At 34.9% G+C, this 23612-nt stretch overlaps 1 protein-coding gene across 2 annotated transcripts in view; it reads right to left on the reverse strand.

The window, feature by feature from the left end:
- Window positions 1-20268, reverse strand: part of LOC106879277 (lon protease homolog 2, peroxisomal) — a 37014-nt gene extending 16746 nt beyond the window's left edge. Inside the window, exons 1-12 of one of the 2 annotated variants that reach the window (XM_052968590.1) lie at window positions 19806-20268; window positions 16143-16233; window positions 15080-15278; window positions 14424-14539; window positions 13415-13567; window positions 12844-13013; window positions 10889-10987; window positions 9129-9203; window positions 5051-5236; window positions 3349-3496; window positions 2334-2413; window positions 114-346 (exon numbers count right to left, since the gene is read on the reverse strand). In XM_052968590.1, coding sequence (XP_052824550.1) covers window positions 114-346; window positions 2334-2413; window positions 3349-3496; window positions 5051-5236; window positions 9129-9203; window positions 10889-10987; window positions 12844-13013; window positions 13415-13567; window positions 14424-14539; window positions 15080-15278; window positions 16143-16233; window positions 19806-19909 — 1654 coding nt within the window. In that variant the 5' untranslated portion in view covers window positions 19910-20268. Of the gene's footprint in view, window positions 1-113; window positions 347-2333; window positions 2414-3348; window positions 3497-5050; window positions 5237-9128; window positions 9204-10888; window positions 10988-12843; window positions 13014-13414; window positions 13568-14423; window positions 14540-15079; window positions 15279-16142; window positions 16259-19805 lie in introns of both variants that reach the window. The other variant, XM_052968595.1, reaches the window with a different exon arrangement.
- Between the last annotated feature and the right edge of the window lie 3344 nt (window positions 20269-23612).

Raw genomic sequence — 23612 nt, forward strand, 5'->3', positions numbered from 1 at the left:
TATATGGAGAAAGGGGAGGAACACATGCACACCTAAACAACTGAATATTAAATTTGTTCTCATTTAACATATATTTTAATGAGTTGAAATGATTAGTGGAACGCATTCCATACTTATCAATTTAATTGAATCAGTGGGAATGTGGAGCAGTTCTGGTGACAATCCATGTAGAGTGAGTTGTTTAGGCATCAGATGCCTCTCAGCAATGTGCAACTTCTCCTCTTCAGTGTAACCCTGGATGGAAATGATTTCCATGCGGTCAATCAATGCAGGTGGAATAGGAGCTAAGTTGTTGGCTGTACAGATAAACAGCACTTGTGAGAGGTCAAATGGTACGTTCAGGTAGCTGGGGCTGGAGTTAAGGAAAAATATAATCAGAAACATAAGCTAGTAAATGTTGTTGTTGTTGTTACTGTTGTTGTTTATAGAACAGAAAAAAATACAAATATTATACTGTGACAGAACAACAAATTTGAAACATTGTTGTATGGTGTATCTCTTCTTTTATTCTTTTACTTTGATAACAGCCATGCTGGAGCACCGCCTTAAAGGGTTTTTTTTTTTTTAGTCTAGTAAATTGAACCCAGGACTTATTCTTTGTAAACCTAGTACTTTTTCTATCAGTTTCTTTTGCCAAACCACTAAGTTATTGGGATGCAAACACATCGACATTGGTCAGACACACACACGTAAATACATACATGTGTGTGTGTGTGTATACATATATATATATATATATATGACAAGCTTCTTTCAGTTTCCATCTACCAAATCCACTCACAAAGCTTTTGATGGGCCCAAGATGTCACACAGTGGGACTGAACCCAGAACCATGTGGTTGGGAAGCAAGCTTCTTACCACACAGCCACGCCTGCACCATGTATGTGTATATAGTGTAATTTTGGTTTTGTTCAGTTTAGCCCTGAGCAAGCAGATTAGCTGTTCGAGTTACCACATATATGTAATTCAAGATTGTAATAATGACATAGTGTGCTGTATTAGTGTAGTGTAATGAATTACTGTAATATAGAACAGTATAGTGTGATTTAGTCAAGTAGTAATTACATCACGCTGTACTGTATTATATGGTGATATAACAGCATTGTGTATTGTAGAATAGTGTGTGATGTAGTGTAGTGCAACACACAGTGTAGTTTACAACAATAAAATACAATGAACTGCAATCATGGTTCAAATAATGTTACAGATAGATACTAGTCCTTGATTCAAGTCCATAGTATATTTTAAATATTTAAATATTTCCATATAAATAGTATGGTTTGTACCAGACATGTTGCTGTTCAACAGTAATTGAATAAACTTTATAATCTCAACAATAGACAACTAAACATTATGTGAAAACCTACACTCAATTTCATATCTACAGGTTGCTCCCAAATGTTCAATTTCAAGTCTGTAGTAACAGAGATAACTGGAAATATTCAACAGCATTACCACCACTACAACATAATAAATCACCTTTCATAAAACCTAAGGAAGCATGAACCACCAATGCTGTTAGATGTGATACACAAATTGGAAAAAAAAAAATGCAGATCTCACATGTCCAGTCTGACACATTTACTTCAACACGGCCAAATAATTCATGGACTGAAACATGGAATATCTACAGTACAAAATCTAAAGTTTTACTCTAAACAATTGATTGAGTAACTTTGTGCTGTATATTTGTTCCCAAACATTTGACTGGAAACCTTAGTGCCAAAAATTTACAACTAAACATTTTATTGGATATCTCAGTGTCACAAATATATCTTTCTGTCATGGATTTGCTAAGCAACATTTGACTGGTTGCACATTATAGATCTACTCAAAAGCAGTAGACTAAATCTACACAACAACAACCAACAATATCAGTAACACTACAACCCATCAAAGACTCTTTTTACTTGACCTATCAACATAACAGTTAAATCTATACAAATTTCTGTTTCTAAAACAAGGACTACATGTTTGGGTGCTAAATCTAAGGAGAGCAGAGCATGCTACATAGGCTAGCCAGGACTGAAATGTTAACTAGTTTAAGCCATAATAATGCACATCTTGTGTTCTTTCAAGTAACACAATGGACAGCTTACTCTCCCAAATATTCCCTAGGCAGCCCAAATCCTAGATATCACAGTAGACAGCTTATACTTGTCAAAGCATAATGGACATCTTATACTCTCAGTAAGAAACACAGAAATACTCTAGATAATAGATTTCGAATGTAGATTTTATATTTTCAAACAACACAGCAGATATGTTTAAGTAGCAGACAACCACAGTAAGCCACCTTACACTCCTAGTGAGAATTAACTGCAAAAGGATACTGATCAGTAAATGTGTGGTTTTGTTCAGGGTCCAAAACCTCAAGCAATGCAGCAGCTGGGTCTCCATGGATGCTCTTATTCTAAAATACATTAAAAAAAAGAATATAAATGTAAAAATTAAAAACTAAAAACAAAAACCAGAAAAAAAAAATAGAGAAATTCAATTCCACTTAACAATTTCATGAGTCAATGAGAAAGTAACATGACTTGCTCAATTCTCCAGGATCATATGTTCATCACCATCACTGTCAACATTTTAACATGTTTATTCCATGTTAACAAATGTTGGATACTTCTGTCATACACTACCAATCATTATGATCTTTCATCATCCCACCTGGGAAGCCCAGCATCCTAATATCTGAGCCCACCACTTCTTTCTGTATCTTACATTGTTCTCTTCTTCTTTACAAACCCACCCAACACCACGTGACCCACTATAAAAACGTTTAGCCAGATAAAAACATTGACTGATACTCAATCCTATGTACCACCAACCACTTCAACAATGGAGATTCATTAAAATTGGTTCCTGTTATTATATTCTATATGTTCAGACACCTCCCAATGTTACCACGTTTAACCCCTACCTCTAAAATGTTCTTCCCAGAGCATTCAATAAATCTCCTCCCTACATCATCAACCCCCAGCTGTAAGTAAAACTAATGTCATCTCAGAGACAAGGCCACACACTTGCAAAGAAAGACTTTATAGTTTAGTCAATTCCAATACATTACTGGTACTAACCAAACCAATAAGGGAGCCTCTATTTAGTTGCATAAACTGCTATGAAAGGCAGCCAAGACTCCCTAAAATCACAATCCAGCTTCTTTAAATTGGGAAAGACAGAGGACATTTTAGTACCTGATATGCAAAATGACAGGATGGTCATAGTTGGAATGTCTTTGATCATAGATCTGCTAGATCAGGGCTGACCTGGGTTTATACAACAACAAAATCATTTTTTTGCTTTCAACCCACAAAATCTTTCACTATAACAGAAATGAAAATTTACCATTTTATCAATCTCATCAAACAAAAACACTGGATTATTAGTTCCAACCAATTTGAGGCCATGAATAATACGTCCTGGCATACTCCCAATGTATGTGCGGCGGTGACCTCGGATCTCGCTTTGATCGCTGATACCCCCTAAAGCGATTCTGAAATTAACCAAATTAAATCATAAATTTTCCAGTTAATGTTTAATTTACTATAAATATTCAGAAACAATTACTGACAATTCCTCAATCAGAATTTTAGATAATAAACTGTCGTTATAGTTATGTGTTTGTTAAATATTTAAATGTCTGAGATGATTTGTTGATAACAAGAAAACAATTTTTCAGATTATTAACTTCAACATTTGAGATCAAACCTTTATGATAGATAAATACTTTTCCAAGAGAGAGAGAGATGTCTTACAACCTGAGCATTTTGTGGTGCACCTGAGTACGGTATGCAATAAGTTCATTATTATTATGGTTATATATATATAAACTTATATGATATCTACAAGGAAATATCTACAAGGGGACCCTGGACATGCCTTTTTCAAATCTTAGGACTCATAGTACAAGTTACTCTGATTACTTATTTTCCATGGCATATAAATCACTGAGATCACAACATTCCACCTGAACAAGATGCCAGTCCATTACAGGGTTACCCATTCACAGCTGAACAAACTGGAGTAACATAATGCAATGCCTGATCCAGGAACAGAAACCATAATCTTGCAATTGTGAGTGCAACAGCCTGACCATCAAGACGTATGCCTTCACTCTTAATGCTGCAGAATTTGATAGTAAACAATATTGCATGGGACTTTTATATCCACAATATTTCTATTACTCAATCAAACTAACTGTAACATAATGCAGACACTGCAAAAAAGTCCACATTGTGGCTAATGTTTTTTTTTCCTTTACTCATCAAATATTTTGTCTTAGGACTGCAGCTTTGATGAGGCACATCCTTCAACAGTTTCAGTTGCTCAAGTCAACCTCAGTACTTTATCTGGTGCTTTTTATCACTCTTTGTCATTTGTGTCTACAAATCGTCCTTGGATATAACTTGAGCAGAACTCAATACCACAGGATATATTTAGTTCAGCACACTGATTTTGTTCTTTCATCAATATATATATATATATATATATATATATATATATATATATATACACATACATATGATGATGGATTCTCTCATTGTGAATGACAAATGAGGGTTCAGTAAAAGCAGTAATCATGTTCTATGGACATGAATGTCTTTTGAGGCCTGCTAGTGCCTTCGAAACCTTTTGACAAAGAGAACACACATGACAGGTTTCCACACAGTTTCCATTTCTCAAATTTCATTCACAAGGTTTTGTTCAACCTACTGTAGGAACAAGCTTCAAACTATACATAATCTAATAGTATGAAAAATTCTAGTCTTATGTGTACATATGCATGAGTAAGCCTCAAACTACATGTGTAAATTTGTAAATGCATACGCATCAATGTATGTGTGTACCTTCAACACACCTTGTGTAGAAATAAACTGAATATCACCAAACAAAATCACACTATTTCTCAACTTTTAAAATATTTCAACAGAAAGTCATTGATAAAAGCAAAGACATATATTTTGATATATTGGCTAAAACAAAATTCAATGAAATTTTCTTTGTTTTTTTCTTAAAAAACAGATAAAATGTTAAATTTTGCTCTCACCGATGGAATTCCCTTCCTAAGATATGTGCAATAGATCGCCCAATACTGGTTTTACCTACACCAGGTGGTCCAACAAAACACATGATTGGTCCTTTCAAACTGTTTTTCAGCTGCCGTACAGCTAGGTATTCCAGAACACGGTTCTTTACTTTTTCCAGACCATAATGATCTATATCAAGAGCTTTTCTACAAGATAAAATAAATGAACACTTAAAGACCTCATCAAACTCTCATTAGAATCTCAGAAACATAACAAGAAAGGCAACAATGTAAATACTATTAGCAATATTAAAATGTTATATTGTAACCATCATCATCATATTAACATCTGCTTTTCCATGCTTTCATGGATCAAATGGAGTTTACTGAGGCAGATTTTTTACAGTCACATACTCTTCCTGTTGTCAACCATCACTTATTTCCAAGCAAGGTAAAATTTTCCTATGGCAAGACATTACATGAAATGTTGAAAATGAATGACGGTTTTTGTATGACAGTAACACTCACTCACAACTGTCATGTAGTGTCAAGACAAGAAAACACAAGTATACACACACACACACACACTCATATGGTGGCTGTCCACTCATGACTGAGGATGACCATCACTGATCATTAAGAACATTTTATACACTCAGACAAAATTACACTTTACACGTGTGTGCATGTGTGCATGCACACACACACACACACAAAAGCAACAGACTTCTTTCAATTTTCATTTACCAAATTTACTCACAAAACTATGGTCAGCCTGGACACTTGCCCAAGGTGCCACACAATTGGACTGAAACTGTAATCATGTAGTTGGGAAACAAACTTCTTAACCTTCCGTGGTGCTGTTCTGTATTTTTCATGGTTAGTGCAGTGGAGTATGGAGAACCCCACTCATAGTTTTAGCTATTTTTAGTACTTTTTATTACTTTATATATGTGTTCTTGAGCAATAATATTACCAAAAAACATATTCTGCAACCAAAAACAAATGAGTATTCTTTGAAAATGAAGGTCAAATAAAATAAAACTATTTTTTGATAGGGAGAGTGCTCCTTTCATATTTATAGTTTACTCATTGTTTGTACTATCCTCATCACTCTGAGCAAAGCAGTCAATGCAAATGTGCATAGCATGTTCCAAGCAGATGGGCTTATAGCACTTCTGGCAGTAATTTCTTGTCTTACAATCTTTTGACCTGGGGCACAATGAGCATCTTTGTATGGAATCTTCACAATGACGTTTCGGAGGTAATTCCTTAGATGCTGAGAAATGGTGAATCTTCTTTTTCAAGTCTTTCCTCAAATATGGGTTTGTCTTGCAATGATGGATATGGCCCTCTACCAACTTGAGTCCCAATTCCCTCAGAAACTTTCGGTGCCTGATAGCTATTTGAGAATTTGTCATGAATATATTGTATGCATTTATTCTTGCAACACTGAGTATGGTGTAGAAAACTGTAACTAGCCAATGTCGAGTATTTCTGGAAACATTGCTGATGGAACACAACTGATCCTCAGTGTCTACCCCTCTTTTAGTACTGTTATAGAAGGTAATAATCTCTGGCTTTCTTTTTTCTTTTGTACTTTCATCAATTGCAGCATCATGATGCATTGTGCTGAGTAGGACAACATTTTTACCTTTCTTGGGAACATATGAGGTCAGTGTAACATCCTTCTGGAAACCAAACAAGCTTGTGTATTCAGTTCAGCCTCTTGTGACATCAAACTGAGGAGAAAGTTCTATCCTGTTCTTTCTCAGAGTGCTAACTAATGTTAACCTATAATTCTTCAAGAGATCATCTGCAAGTCCATAACTTGTAAACCAATTATCCATCGTAATATTTCTTCCAGACCCATTTATATGAGACACCAACCATTTTACCTCTGCTGCTCCTGAATTATCTACCATAGAAGAGCCTTCTGGTTGTTTCCCCAAGTAGACCTTCATACATGACACATAGAAAGTTTTAGCATCTACCAAAATAAATATTTTTATGTCATATTTTGGTGGTTTACTTGGCATGTAGACCCTGAATGGACAGTTCCCTCTAGAGGCAGCCAGCATTTCATCTACTGTCACATACTCTGCGAGATTATAACTGAAGATACAATTATCAACAAATTTCTCAAAGAACTTTCTAAAAAGTGCAAACTTATCTTCTAGCCACCTTTCATCCTGGGTGTGGATGTCATCAAACCTCATAGACCTCAGCAGGAAACAAAACCGCTGCAAAGAACATAGTTGCTGGAACAATTTCAATTCCTGTATCATCGGTTGCCCAAATATCTTCCATATTCATTCGGTTAGCTATAAAAACTCCTAACAGATAAAGCAGTCCTATTGCAGCTTTCATTTCCCTTTTATAAGAATGTCTCTCTTTTGACTTATCTTTATATTTTCCTTGTTTACTGTCAATGTAGATATAATAGTGCAAGCTACTAATTCATTCAGAAGTTCTTGTGTGAGAAGCAAAAACCAGGAGTCCTTTGCAGCATCCACGTTTTACTGTTCCTCTTGGTCCTGGTGAAACCTGGTATATGTTGTGTGCATGTATACACCATGGAAGACATGGGGGAACTTCTTTCCAGAGAGTTTTATTATTTTTGCCTATAAACTGTTTTTCTGTGTTTCTGGTAGCCTGCTGTTCATCTTCATCATGAATTTCATCAGTTTCATCCAAGGGATCATCTAGTGAAGTCTGCAACAAGCCATCTGCTTCAGTTCCTCCCTCTTCATCTGTCATTTCTTCTTCATCTGTTGTTTCTTCCTTAGCTATACTCTCTTCTTCCTCTTCAGATTTTTATTCATCTGGTCCTTCATGAAGGAGATGATTCTGATTCATCTATGTCTAATTCTCTCTCAGTTTTTTCCATTTGTCTTTTGTAGTCCATTGCGAGGACACGAAACTCAGCTTGCGAAGACTTCTTGGGGCAAGCGAAAGCGAAATCGGGATGGCACCTGTGCCCAGCGTCGCCTTTCTGGCACTTGTGCCCGTGGCATGTGTAAGGACTTTCGAGCGAGATCGTTGCCAGTGCCCCTGGACTGGCTCTTGTGCGGGTGGCACATAAAATACACCATTTGAGCATGGCCGTTGCCAGTACCGCCTGACTGGCCTTCATGCCAGTGGCACGTAAAAGCACCCACTACACTCTCAGAGTGGTTGACGTTAGGAAGGGAATCCAGCTGTAGAAACTCTGCCAAATCAGATTGGAGCCTGGTGTAGCCATCTGGTTTCACCAGTCCTCAGTCAAATCGTCCAACCCATGCTAGCATGGAAAGCGGACATTAAACGATGATGATGATGATGATGATGATGGCATTTAGAACCATCTAATAAGAAAAAGAAAATGTTGGTCAGTTGACAATAATATATAATTTTATGCAAGAAATAATCAGCCTTTCAGATATAAAATTAAATAAGTAAAATAAACAATAATAAAGAAAAGGAAACAAAAATATATCAGTCATTAAATAGTACAGTGAATGGTACGGTGGAATATGCACAACCCCGGACACAAATAACACATGTGTACACTTCTCATCACTCAGTCAGTAACTGAGTGGAGTTGTGCATTAACTCAGTGGAGTTGTGCATTAACTCAGTGGAGTTGTGCATTAACTCAGTGGAGTTGTGCATTAACTCAGTGGAGTTGTGCATTAACTCAGTGGAGTTGTGCCAAGACATTACATGGATGGACAGCACTATCACTGCTGACAGATGTAAGGTGCACATATACAAACATCACCTGGGTATGAGATATCTTACCACACCACCAGAGGGTTAACCACACAGCTCCACCTATACCTATAAAAATGATAATTATGAAGAAGCTGAGTATAGTGAAGGTGATAGGATGGTGGTTGTAGCAAAGATAGTAATAAATATACTAGTGATGATAACAATATACATTTTAAAAAGTTACTGAAAAGAGGAATGTAAATATAGAGAGAAAGATGAGAGAAAAATAGAAAAGGAAGAGAGGGAGAGAATGAGATAGGGTAGAGAGAAATAAAGAGAAAGACAATAAATGCAGTAAGTTTCAAGTGTGGAAAGTATAATAAATGGTAAAAGCGGGCATCACCTAGCTTGGACAATGTCCAATGTGTCCTTGTTGCTTTTTGACCAAGGAAGTTCCACCATAAGTTCCAGATAATTCCTGGAATAGAAAAATGTTGACATTAATTCAAATATGAAAAAAGAAGCAGTGAGAGTATAATTCACTTCCGATTTGGTTTGGGTGTGTGATATTGATAAGCCACAAAAAATGGTGGAACATCAATGTCCATTACTTCTAAATGGGATCTGGGGTGAATTATCTCCCCTGTCCATGACTTTCAGGTGTTTTAACACCCAGCGCTATGAGAGAGGAATCTCCACCACAGCAAATACACACAGTATATTTGTTAAATACATGTGGTCAACAATGTCGACATTAATATATTCCATTTCTCTTAAAGTTGAGCTAGGGCTCCTCAGTATATTACAGGATATTGTCATTGTTTTGCCCTAGGTCAGCCTTGTAACATAGGTACACTTGCAACTATGTTAAACACAATTATTATTATTATAACTGTTATTAGGGCAGCAAAGTTGCAGAATCATTAGATTTGCCTTTGATTCTTTTGGAATCAATAGAATTAAGTATCACTTAAAACATCATGCTATTGATATATAGCAGTTCAGTAGTTCCTTTGATTTCTTTCTACATCACTTTTGCTCCTCTGGCAATAGATTCCCCTTCTCCAGACAGCTATATATTATACCATATCTGCTTTGAGGCCAATTAATAATTTCCAAAGTAACAATAAGCATGTAATAGGCCTATAATTACTGAATTACCTTCCTTTTTAACCCTTTAGTGTTCACATTATTCTGCCATAATTAATGCTTTTTTATCCACATTGTTTTGAACTAATAATGCATTATCTTGTAGCTATGAAATTTTGATGAGGTAGCTGTTAATTTTTAAAACGATATTGTAGGGTTGGTGTGAGAGACCAGATCTGGCCAGTTTGAACATAGAATAGGTAGAATACTTTTGGCCGGATATGGCCGGTTTAAATGCTAAAGGGTTAACCTTTTTTTTTTTTGACAGTAGATCCTTCTGTATTAAAACTGTCTTTGTTTTTGACATCCATAATGATGATGTTGGCATTCCAATTTCTGTACAGTCAGTAGGAAAAAATTCTATATAGTTGAACATGTTTGAGAGTTTTTTAATCCAGAATCCCTGAATACCATCTAGTCCAGAAGATTTCCAATTTGGTACTTTCTTAAGCAGTATTTTCACTTTCTCATCTGTAATACTTTATATTCTCCTATTTTAATCAATTTTCTATTTCACTTTCAAATTTCCATGGTCAGTCTGTTTCCCTATTGTTATTATCATTATCATCATTATTATTAATCATCATCATCATCACCACTGTTATTAACAATATCAGCAGCAGCAGCTACATCACCAAAGATTGGGTCCTTGGACTTGCTGGTGCCACATTTCTGGTAGCGATGGCTAAATTTGATTTAGGCCTTAGCCCTATAGTTGTAAGGAGTTCACTAAGTCACTAAGTAATATAAGTTAGTTTTCAATGAGGAAGAAGTGGGTTCTGAGGTTTCAGGCAAGGACGCCTTCCAAAAAGTCAAATCTCTGTTCTCACTAATTTACACCATTCTGTAAATATTTTGAACACACTATTTACCTACACCAAACCATCATTAGTTTCACTGGATTCTACAGTTTCACTATTTACAATTAGTCTTTAAGAGAATACCTGAACAATTTGGTTTTAATGCCAGGATATGCAGAAATCAACCAGCTAAAAACATCCATTGTAAACTTACCTGATCATAACATGTTCTGGCATATTAGGCATCATATTCTTAAACCGCTTCAGTTCCTTTATTGCAGCCTTATGTGCACCCTCTGGCATCTTTGCAAGTCTAAAACAATATAATAAGCAATCTAACATTGTTATGTGCAACATTAATGCAGAGACATAGTAGAAATTGGTATAGTAACAAAATATATGTCACAGAGCAAAAGAGGAGAATCTTTTTGTGACTGACAACTGTGTTGAAAAAGCTACATAATTTCATACTACAAAACCTATTATTTTATCAAACATAACTATTCATAAAACTGTAAAAAACAAAAAGTGGAGTTTCAGAATAAGTACGCCACCAGAACATTTTTTCTTGGAAATCTCTTCAGATTTCAATACTTTGAATACAATTGCAATTACTTTAAACAAGTAATTACAATTACTTGTAATTACAATTTAATTACAATTTGAACAAGTAATTACAATTTGAACAAGTAATTACAATTTAAAGAAGCACAAAGAGATGCTTCTAAAATTCTCATTCAGCTGAAAAAACAGGCTTCAGAAAAAAAAATTAAGAGAATAATGATTTATCCATCAATTGTTGTACTTCTTTTAAAAAAGTCACAGGTTCTCCACTTATCTTAAACTATTTATTTTTGTCTTTCAACATTCTGAGTACAAATCACACTATTTGCAGGATGGGGTGAGCTTAATAAAATCAAAGCCAAGTAAGTATCAGAGGAGGTTGTAATTGAATATATCCTTTCCCTAAAAATAAAAAAGACTTTCAAACCAACAATGAACCTTTACATGGCTGATGGAACAATTAGAAAGTAAAGGGTACAATGTAGTCCTTGATATATAATGTCTAAATAAAAGATGGGAAGGTTACAGCTGAATTTTTTTTCTTCTTTGGATAAGAGCTGATTTGGGGCTAAATAACAACAAAAGAGTTATCTATGTAAAAAAAAAATTCTTAAGCAGCATATTAACTGCATAATAATGTAACAGTGATTGCAACATTATGACATTCATTAGGTAACACAACAAACATATCAACAAGGAGAAAATGTGTACAGTTTTACACAGATGTATATATTTTCACATAAACAGTTAAATATTTCTACAACATTCTATCCCACTGTTGATCTTAGAACAATGAAAAAGACAGTAAGACAATTCTCTATTGATATTCCAGCTACTATAGTGTCATTTCATCCAATACAATTCATGTTCTACAAATGACAATCAATATTCTTCATTGTGTAAATACAGCCCCTATTAGCTACACAGGGCATCAGATGCATTTTAAGTTGTTATTCACTATAAGTTTACCAGGAACCCCACAGACAAACACATAGATCTTTTGTATACCTATTGCTTACACTTATACACATCAGTAATCCTCACAAAATCCTAGCTATGTACTAAATAAGACTATTCATATACTAACATGTAGTATTCTTCCTTATTTATTATTACTTTTAATCTGCATTAGATGACTATAGATTTTTTACTCAAATCCATTTTTATAAGTTTTGTGCCCTTTCTACAATTTCTCAACAGACTATGTAAGTTATCACACAAAGGTTCCCAAAGATACCTGCTCCTAAATCCTAAAATGACTGCCACAAAGATGACCAAAGATAGAGTCGACAAGAATAGAGCCTGTATATAAATTCTTCACTGAATTTATAGCATCTTCACACAAGGACGAACAACTCTTACTAGATTTTCATACACACCTAACTTACATATTTTGCACCACACTACAGAACCATTGTTCTGTGTTTCTAGGTAAGACACATAAATCTACATGCTCCAGCAGAGAGAGCTAGGAAATAGATGTCCACTTTACAGTCATCTCATGAAAATGTAAAAACACATTATGGTAATTCAAATGTTAATTTCATATAGATTGTGCACAAATGTTAGTAATGACAATCTCCATAAATAAAAATGATCCATTACTTGATTTTTTGTTCAAAGTCTGCATATTCATCAGTATCGATCTCCTGGCCATCATCAAAATCCTCACTCACTCGCCGGTAAATTTTCTTTGAATGAGACGGACGAGCCATTTCTTTGCGTATGACAATTTCAAACTTTTCCTTCTTAACTTTTTGCAACAAGCGAAGAGCCTGGGATATAAGGAACACAAAATTATGATATAATAAATAAATGTAACAAAGAATGAAATAAACATAAAAAACTAATATCTTATATATTTTAATAATATTCACCAAAGTGTGATTGTTTTAACAAAATAGAGACAATGTATTGATGGGACACAAGCAGTTACATTTGCTCTTCTTACTGCTAATTCTTATGCTGCTTTGGCATAGAAAAAGATCCTATTTTCACTTAGGCAAACTGATGTAGTTTCTTGATACAATAAGGATTAAAAACTAGACCCTAATATTATTTGAACAGACTGATATACTGAACTAGTTACAAAAGAAAAGCTCAGTCCAATGTTTTATTATTTCAAATATGCCCATTACCTGCATGTTGTGTGATAATATCAAAAGCAGATCATTACCTCAATTTGTCTGACAATCAAAGGAAGTGCACGCTTGAATCGGTCAGATAGATCTACAGCATCTAAAACTTGCATCTTCTCTAAATAGGAAGCTTTCACAATGGCAGCACATATATCAGGTAAATGCTGACTGGGTAGTTGGTCCAACATTTTCTGGAACAGAATTGAAATAGTTATTGACTGTATAACACATTTATTTTAGAATGTTCTACTATAATCAATATTAATAGTGCTTGGGCCCTGAAAAAAACCCTCACTGCACTCTGTAAAGTGGTTGGCATTAGGAAGGATATCTAGTCATAGAAACTTTACCAAAGCAAACAATGGAGACCAACACAGTCATCAGGCTAGTTGATTCCTGTCAAACTATCCAACTAATGGCAGCTTGGAACATAGGCATTAACGATGATTTACTTGGAGAGAGGATATTTTCTATATTAATTACTGATGAGTAAACTAGAATGACTAAAAAAAGAACTGCATGTAAAATATTTTAATCATTGTTGTCATCAAGGTCATATGGCCAAGTGGATAAGTTAATGAACTACAAGCTTATAAGCTGTGAGTTCAATCCACTTCAGGTATTTTTAGTCTCAGTGTCAAGGTACTTCATTATATCTGTGCCTCAATTTACTTAACTGTCAAGAGTAGCTACAAATTCTCTTGGGAATGTTGCCTGCTATAGATTAATCTTTCATCCAGAAAAAGATTTAAAGACGTGGTCAACCACAACCCTCTCTCAAGCACAGCAGAGCTGAGAGAGAGAGAGAGAGAGAGATCTAATATCAAATGCATTGTAGATGTGACTATCCTGATTTTTCACAGAGTTTATCTCAGATTTCATTATCCCATATGGTTTTATTTTTCTAAGACCATAAGGTAATACTTGAGAGAAATTTGACTGTCAGGTATCCATATATAGGCTCCTTCAATGGCTCAAACTAGTAAAATGTATTATATAGATAGGACTATGAAAATAGTCAAAACGTCTAAGAATTCTATGACTTACTTTCAGTTTAGCCATAATAGGGGTTGAAATATCTAACAATCCTATAAGCTCTACAGCATGTTCACGGAAGTTTTCGGCCATTTTCTTCAGTTCCTTATCCATTATAAAACTGTCATCTGCAAGAGAAAAAATTAATTTACAGATGAAATGTCATCAGAATAAAATCTTTGTTTACCAAATAAACAGAGTAGTTGAATAATTACCATCAACTAAAACACTGCCTTTACCATTTCTCTGTTACATTTCTCTGTTAAATAAATGTATCCATCTACTACAAAATATATAGTAATAATGCTAAAGAAATGTATTTATCAACACAAAGATTGCATTTGCTTATTGAATAAAAATGCATTCATTGACTAAAGAAATGTATTCATTGAATAATAAAATAACTAGCAGAGAATCTAAAATAACCTTCCAGCAATTTTAAATAAAATAAGAGTAAATGTGTAATATAAACTCAAAGAGGGTCAAATCATTGGAACTACATTTGAAGTAGGATACATCTCGATAGGCAGGATTTTCGTGATCCACAGATAATTAGTTTATAAGTGGAGGCAGTTATTCAATTCACAGACTCAGTAACTACAGAATAAGACATGGTTCAATAAAACTGATGTTCGGATTCAGCAATACAAAATGCACAATTGTCTTACCTGAATCTTTATCAGGCAGCTGGTCAAGTTGGGTGACAGTAGCTACAGGGTATGGAGTCTCTTGTAATAGTTCTTCCACTTTCAGCCGACACAGTCCTGTTACTAACAGAGTATATGCTGGTTTAGGCCAGTTGGTTCCAGTTACCTGAACCACAACTGCTGCTGTTCCAATTGAGTGAAGGGTACTTAAATCTTCATCCTAAAAAAGCATAATAGAAGTGAAAATAAAATGAAAGAAACTTACATGAACTCAATTCAAATCTCTATTTATTTGAAAATAGGTTCCATTTCTACTTGACAGTCAAGTCACTGGTTGTAAGTAAGGCATTCAAACATAAAAAAATTTTCAGTAATATGCAAATGTTAAAATTTGCGTAATGCAACTCTCATAAAAAATAGAAAAAAAATGACTGTATAAAAGTAAAAAAAAAAAAAACATACAAAAAGTTTTATACACAGACTTACATATACATAAATGCAAACACATATACACACGCAACCAAATATGCAGAGATCTACACTTTGACGGTGAGTATCCCAGCTGTTTGATAATCCGAAATATTCATCAAATTATAGTGTATGATGCAGCTGAATATTCCACAGACACTTGCACTCCTAACATATTCCTCAAACAAAATCAGTGTGCAACAGAGTACAACAATGTTGACATTGACATGTTGACAATGTTGACATACAGTTCATCCAGGGGGCTTCCACACAGGTTCTGTCTACTTAATTTCACTCACAAAGGTTAGGTTGATCCGAGACTATAGAAGAAGCTGCAAGCCAAAGATGCTATGCAGTGAAACTTGAACACTTTCTAATTGCAATATGAACTTCTTAATCATTTAGTTATGCTTCTGTTCTTGACATGTATATAACACACACACACGCACAGGAATATACTCATAAATACAGAAACATATTTAGATATATACAAACATAGATATGTACACAAGTGCATATATATATATATATATATATAAGATAGATAGATAGAGAGATAGAGAGAGAGAGAGAAAGAGTGAGTGCAAGTATACATACATAGATGGAAACAACTTACAGTGACGTCATTTTGCTCCTTTGGAATTACACCAATGATTGTGCTGCGAAGTGAGCTTCGTCCCATAAGACGTCCTTTTACCATATTCATGCTGAAAAATAAAGGAAGCTATCACACTAGAGATATGATAGGAGCAAAGAAATAATTTATTACCAAAATGATAAAAACAAAAAGAAGAAATTATGTTAATCTACAATAAATGATAAAAAGTGATATGTTAATAAAACGTTGCTGAGTTCAATTTTATCTTCTGAGTTTTCAAATAAATGCTTTTTCTTCAAACATCCTTTTACTGTGAAATTTATTGGACAATATCAATCACAACAACATTTTCTACCATCATCAGCATCAAAGACTGTTTAGTTAGCATGAAAGTTTCTACAGTCATTCAACCTGATTAATACTATTACCAAAATCTGCCATGACTAATTGACATGAGTTATTATTAATACTGATGGAAAATATTTTTTTAACTTCTAACCTTCACTTTGTGGGGTGTTTTTTGTTTTTGTTTTTGCATATGTACATGTGCTCACATTGGGTTCTCACTGTTTTGATCTAAGTTCCAATACTTTTATCCATTATAACTCAGAGGTTAATAGTTGTTGAAAAGAAACTACATCTTTCAAAACATGACTGGGTGGTGGGGAATAAGATTATCAACAGTCCGACAACAAACTTCCTATCTCTTTATGTCTTAATCTTATGGTCTTAGGCAAAGAAAGCCACACCAGATAATGTAATCCTAAATAACCCTAAAAATACAGGATGTTCATGACTGCATTGCTTTTAGGTGGGCAATGTCTGTGTGAATGCATGACAGAGAGTACGTGATTTGAAAGAAAAACTGGGTATATGAGGCATCAGATGTAGTGTGCAAGAGAAATGACTGCACTGGTATAGCCATGTAATGCATATGAATAAAGAAAGTTGCATCAAGGGGTGCCAGTAGAGGGAACATGTGGATGGGCTAGACCAAAGAAGACATGGGATGAAGTGGTGAGAAAGGATCTACAGACATTGGGATTCAGGGAGGGGATGACAGGGGACCAAGACATCTGGTAGTTTGCTGTGCTTGAAAAGACATGTCAAGCTAAGTAAAAGCATGGTTGCCCTTGAATACAGGCTATTCCCCCTCCAGCCGAGCATTCCTAACTTTGCAGGCTCATGGGTACTGGTACCACATAAATGCACCTGTGGCAGTGCTGCATAAAAGTACCCACTACACTCTATAAAGTGGTTGGTATTAGGAAGGGCATCCAGCTGTAGAAACCATGCCAAAACAGACATGAAGCCTGAGTGGCTCTTCAACTGGCCAGCTCCTGTCAAAACATCCAACCCATGTCAGCATGAAAAATGTACATTAAGTGATGATGATGATGGTGGTGATCAATCAAGGTTAGCCTGAGGTTTAACAATAAAACTATGACTTAAATGGGTGCTGAGTTTATCTATGAAGAAATTCAACACCTTTTAAAAGAAGATATAATTAAGGAGAGCAACACATCAGAACAAGCACAAATAGTTTTAACAAAATTTCAGGATGGATTAAATAAGTACCAGTTGAGTACTGGAGTCAATGTAATTGACTTTGCCTTTCTTCTGAAATTTCTGGCCTTGTGCCAAAGTTTGAAATCAATATTAAGCAGGTGAAAGCATACATATAAAATATACAGTGAAAGAATTTTAAACAATTCTTTTTTTTCTCCACAGTAATAAACACATTTCTGTATATTTATTTACTAATTAATTCACTACCACTTTTGTATGTTGTGATGATCATAGGCCTCTGCAGATTATACTTAAGTAGAAACATGCTCACAGATAAGAAACAAGTTCAGTGCTGCCTGTAGCTTCCAACAAGTAAGATATTGTAGTTTTCCTTCTAGTTAAAAACAAACTGAGCCATATAGAAAAACTTATAAACCTGTGTCTCTCTAATAAACAGTATCAACTGAATTCATTTATTGTCAAGAAGGCTGAGGGTGTCTTGATCACTCAGCTAGACCTTTGCCACCCACTCTCTAGCTATCTATTTAAGGCTGTATATGGCTATGGTGCAGCAACACTTGGAATTTGCATCACCAGTCTAGAACCCCTACTTTGCTCAGAACATTGACCTCATGGAAACTGTTCCGAGATGTGCATCCAAGTGAATATCCTCCATCAGGCATCTACCATACTCTGAATGCCTTGCTTCCCTGGGCATAGATACATTGAAGCTCCGATGTCTGGCAACTGACTTGTTAAACACCCACAAAATTATTAACCATCGTGCCAACAAGCTTGAGTACCTTTTTGAATTCCATGTGTCTAACACACATGAGGGCATGCCTACAAAGTCAGAAAACAGCACAGCGCCCATGACTTTTAGAAACATTTTTTCACACTCAGAGTTGCTGAAGCATTGCACAAATTACCTGCATCAGCTGTTAGCTGCCAAGACATTGCATCCTTTAAAACCTCCATGCTTCCTGAAATTCACCAACACTACACCTGATATCCTCCACTCATACACTGTTCACTTTCCTGACATTTATACATAATTCTATGTATTATACATGCACCTTTGATAAGTTGTAGTGTACCTGAGCACTGTACATAATAATTTCATTATTATTAACACCAACAGGTGAACTTAATGGGGTGACTGGAAAATAAAATAGACGAGAAACAAGCCATTTAAACTTAAACAATTTAATCCATTGGTCTTCCTTTCAACATTGACTCCAAATAACTTTGATATTTAAATTCTCTATCAATATAGGAAATTAAGAAGACAGACGAGCGAGCAGTAAGTAGGTAGATAGACAGGCAGATAGATGCTCTACATTGCTCTAAATGTAAATTGCTCTACACAGTCTCTAGCAGTTTTAATGTTGAGTGATTGTTTTGTTGGTTAATTTGTATTGGTTAATAAAGTACTAACTTCATTTTGTGACACTATCTCTTTTTGAAACGTCTGCCACTTCAAATATTTGATAATCGTGTAATCTGTAACTAAAGGAAATAGATTATTTTAAGGTGGCAATCTTTCTTTCATTCGTTTGATGACAATATGAATATAACATATTGTCGTATTTTAGAGAGAAAAAAACGGAGCCAACTGACATTCAAGTACAGCTTCAGCTTCTGATTGTTGACAAGTTGTGATTTAATTTAGGCACTGGTCTTCGACACCGGAATATATCTTTGTTAACCGCACGTAAATCACCACCATAAGTTTTATTCTATGTTTAATTCATCCCAGTGAAACTATAGCTTTTAATTAAAAAAATGTACATTAGCTAAAAGTTACAGAGGGCCGTCGTGATATGGTATACCACTAGTTCTTAACACACCTTAAATATTTGATAAATTAAACCGTTTCACTACATTTTTTTCTTTTCTCCATATTCTTAATCTCCATGTTTTTCAACGTATATTGAAAAAAAAAAATTCGGAAAAAGTTTAAATTTAAATATTTGGGGTGGGGAGGGAGGAATTGAAAAATTTGAAAACAGTCTTTGGCATATTCAGAATCTGCGTCATCGAAAACATAGGAATCCGCTGAAAAAAGTCGATTTTCCTGTGCCGGTGTACTTGTAAACATTAACCTACATGGCTTATACATATAGCAATATAACAGATAGTGTTAATTAATAAATAAGTTTGGGTACTCACTTCTGTAGGCTGCGAACTAAAATACGCATTGAAGAACCTGGTAACAAGACATTGTCAGCAATAAGTAGAGGTAGACGCCGAGGAATTGTTATTGAAGATGCCATCGTAACCACAATGTCACCAAATATTATTATATTTCAGACTAACAGGGAGGATTTCTTTCTAAATCATCGAGCAATGCTTTCCTCATTATTTGACTCTAGCGCACACAACAACCGTATCAACAACTGTCGAAGCAGTTAATTCTGTCTCACATCCAATGACATTGACGAGTTTTCACCGTCGGTGTCAGTTACGTGTTAAATTGCCCGTTATTCATCATGCACAGTAGACAGCTATTCTACTTTAAAATGTGATTAATTTTATCAACAAAAGACACCTTCAGAAGCATATATTAATCAATCTTTCAAGCTAAGCAAAAAAATAGAACACTGTTTTCAAAATTAGTTCTGGAATTTGTCTAGAATTATCTCCCCTTCTATGAATGCTGTTATATAAAGTTCAATGTGGAAGCGCAATGGCCCAGTGGTTAGGGCGGCGGACTCGTGGTTTCGATTCCCAGACTGGGCGTTGTGAGTGTTTATTGAGCGAAAGCACCTAAAGTTCCACGAGGTTCCAGCAGCTGGTGGTGGCGAACCCTGCTGTCTTCTTTCACCACAACTTTCTCTCACTCTTTCTTCTTGTTTCTGTTGTACCTGTATTTCAAAGGACTAGCCTTGTCACGCTGAATCACCCCGAGAACTACGTTAAGGGTACACGTGTCTGTGGAGTGCTCAGCCACTTAATTTCACGAGCAGGCTGTTCCGTTGATCGGATCAACTGGAACCCTCGTTGCCGTAACCGGCGGAGTGCCACAATAAAGTTCAATATATTTCCTAACAAATCTTTACCTTGAAACAAATAATTTAGCCACGTCCAAAGCTACAGAGCGACTGGAAATAACCCTACGGAAAGATAATTTTACATCTGATATAATGAATAAAATAGCAAACTGCCCTTTTTTTTTTATTTTGAAATTAAAATTTTTCTCGTTTTGCTTATTTACAGGATTTCATGATTTATATGGGGAGATAATCCTCATTTGAAAACAGACCTGTTCAGTAACATGACCTACTTAGAAATATATGTGTGTGTGTGTGCGCGCGCGTGTGTGATTTTCTTTAGCTCGGGTGTTACATAATCACTGTAAAACCATCTTAATGACATTTTGTCCACCTTCCTTTTTCAATCTTCAAGGCCACTCCACCTTGTTGAAGAGGTTTTGGCCTGCAAGAGTCCTGTGTGGTTCCACATAAACAGCATCCATGTCAGTGCCACATAAAAGTGGTCATGCCAGTGTCACGTTAAAAGCAGCCAGCACATACTGTAAAGTGGTTGACATTAGGGAGGGCATCCAGCTGTAGAAATTCAGCCAAATCAGACTGGAATATGGTACAGCTCTCTAGCGTACCAGCTTCAGCAAAACTGTTCAGCTTATGCCAGCATGGAAAACGGATGTTGAATGATGATGATGATGATGATGATTCCCCTACCTTTGTGGCTTAAATCTCTCTTCTGGAGGCAGAGGTGGAGAACCTTACGACCATGTTTAAAACTTTGGCTACATGCAAATTTGAAACATTCTGCTAACAAAGTTGGTAAAAGTTCATATGGTTTAAAAAAATAATAGTTCAAGCCAAAATTGTTATCTAATGTCATCATGTTTGTAAAAACTTAACTACTTCTCAGGAGATAGTTTGAAATTTTAAAGAGGACCATGAAATACATAATTTCTTTCAAAATTGTATTTTTTTCTGAAGTGTGTAATACATGAAGGTGCAATTATAGGAGAGAGTACCAGGATGTGTGTGTGTGTGTGTGTGTGTATGTGTGTATAGATAGATATATATATTTAATGTAGTCATTGATTTTAGCCAGTCAAAAAGTTACCTTTGGACTCATACCTATTATGCTCTTAATAATACCAGTGACTCATCAGACCTGCTGACTGGGGACATATAATTTCTTTACAAATGGAGGTAGAAATACAGTCTTGGTTAGCCAGGGATATGAAATTAATTCTGAAATGAAAAGCTTCAAAGCGAAACCCTCTTCTGGGCAAGATGGAATTATCTCCCTTTGACCGGTTTAAGTTGTGTCCAAAAAAGGTTCAGTTTATGTATGATTTCCCTTCACTAGTCAACATGAATTTTTTTCTCATGAGAGCACTGACTAAACGTCTCCCTTTTGGAATTTAAAAAGGCCCACAGATCAAGTAAATTTTTTAGGATGCAATGTTGTTCCATAATTATAGTATTTGCTATATACATAAATGGTAGGGTACCAAAATAATGGTTTCAAATTTTGGTACAAGTCCAGCAGTTTAAGGGAAAGGTATAAGTCAATATCAAGAATCCCAATGCTGGTATCTATTTTATAGATCCTGGAAGGATGAAAAGCAAAGTCATCCTTGGAAACATTTGAAGTCAGAATGTAAAGCCAGGAGAATGTAAAGCATTTTATACAGCTTGCTGCCTAAGGGTAACAGAATAATATGGATAAGATGCATAAACTATGAATAAATAAAATTAAAGTTTTATTACCTTTAATTAGAATCAAAATTTAATATTTGAAATTTAAAATTTAAAGATTTATTAATTTTAATCAGTAGATATGGATCTGACAGGTTATTATACAATTGCTATTCACCTCTGCTGTTAAAAACGGTTTCTCACACTTAGTTTACAGCAAAAAATAATATTCTTCAAGTTGAATCTATAATGCAGGTTTGATTCCTTACTGAAACCATTTACACTGCAAATGCTGCTAAGTAAATCCTAAATGTCTTTTAAAATTCTTTCTTCCTAAAGATTTTGAAGAAAGATAACAGCATTTTTAAACCTATTGTTTGTTCATTTATATACTTATTTCATTGTACCCTGTGTTGCTTGGTGACAAATCTTCAATTTAGGGAAACTAGTAATGGTCTGTATCAGCAGATGATTCATGAAATATTGAAATATTGCAGAGACATTTGACGATTAGATGTTTTTGTTACCATTAAATTATTGAATGGAAGTAGCACTTTATTTATTATTGGATTGAAGTCAGAAAGCTGGCAGAATCATTAGCATGTTGCACAAAAGGCTTAGCAGTATTTCTTCTGGTTTTATGTTCTGAGTTCAAATCCCATTTAAGTTGACTTCATCTTTCGTTGTTTTGGGGTTGATAAAATAAGAACCAGTTGAGCACATGGGTTGATGTAATTGACATCCCACTTCTCACAAAAATTTCTAACCTTGTACCTATTGTAGAAAGAATTTATTATTAGAATGATGTGCAAAACATGAAAAAATAATAGATTTTAAAATATCGATATTACACTTGAGAACAAGGCATTAATGTCAATCTTAAATGGATTTGAAGTATATGTGATTTCACTTATGTATCATTTGTATTGAAACTGCCTGAAGAATGAAACTCACATACAAGTGTTTTACTTTCTGCTCTTATTATTTATGTATAAATATATATTTCCAGAAGAAAAAAATAATTAAAAGAATTTTTAATTGATGAATATGTCCCCCTACCAGTCAAAAATTTAGACAGAAAAACTGAAAATAATGCGAAATAATTTAAATTTTTAAATTAGAAAAAAATTATCAGCATTTTACTTTATGATCACTATAGCAAAAATACATTTTATTGGTTTTCCTTCATATATGCCAAAGCATGTAACATGGCTAAATTGTTGCATCTGTAAAGGGTAAATAGAACAACAAAAGATAACATTCAGATAATTCTCACTAAATTTGAGACTGACCTACA

Source organism: Octopus bimaculoides, chromosome 1 (assembly GCF_001194135.2).
Source record: "Octopus bimaculoides isolate UCB-OBI-ISO-001 chromosome 1, ASM119413v2, whole genome shotgun sequence".
NCBI lineage: Eukaryota > Metazoa > Mollusca > Cephalopoda > Octopoda > Octopodidae > Octopus > Octopus bimaculoides.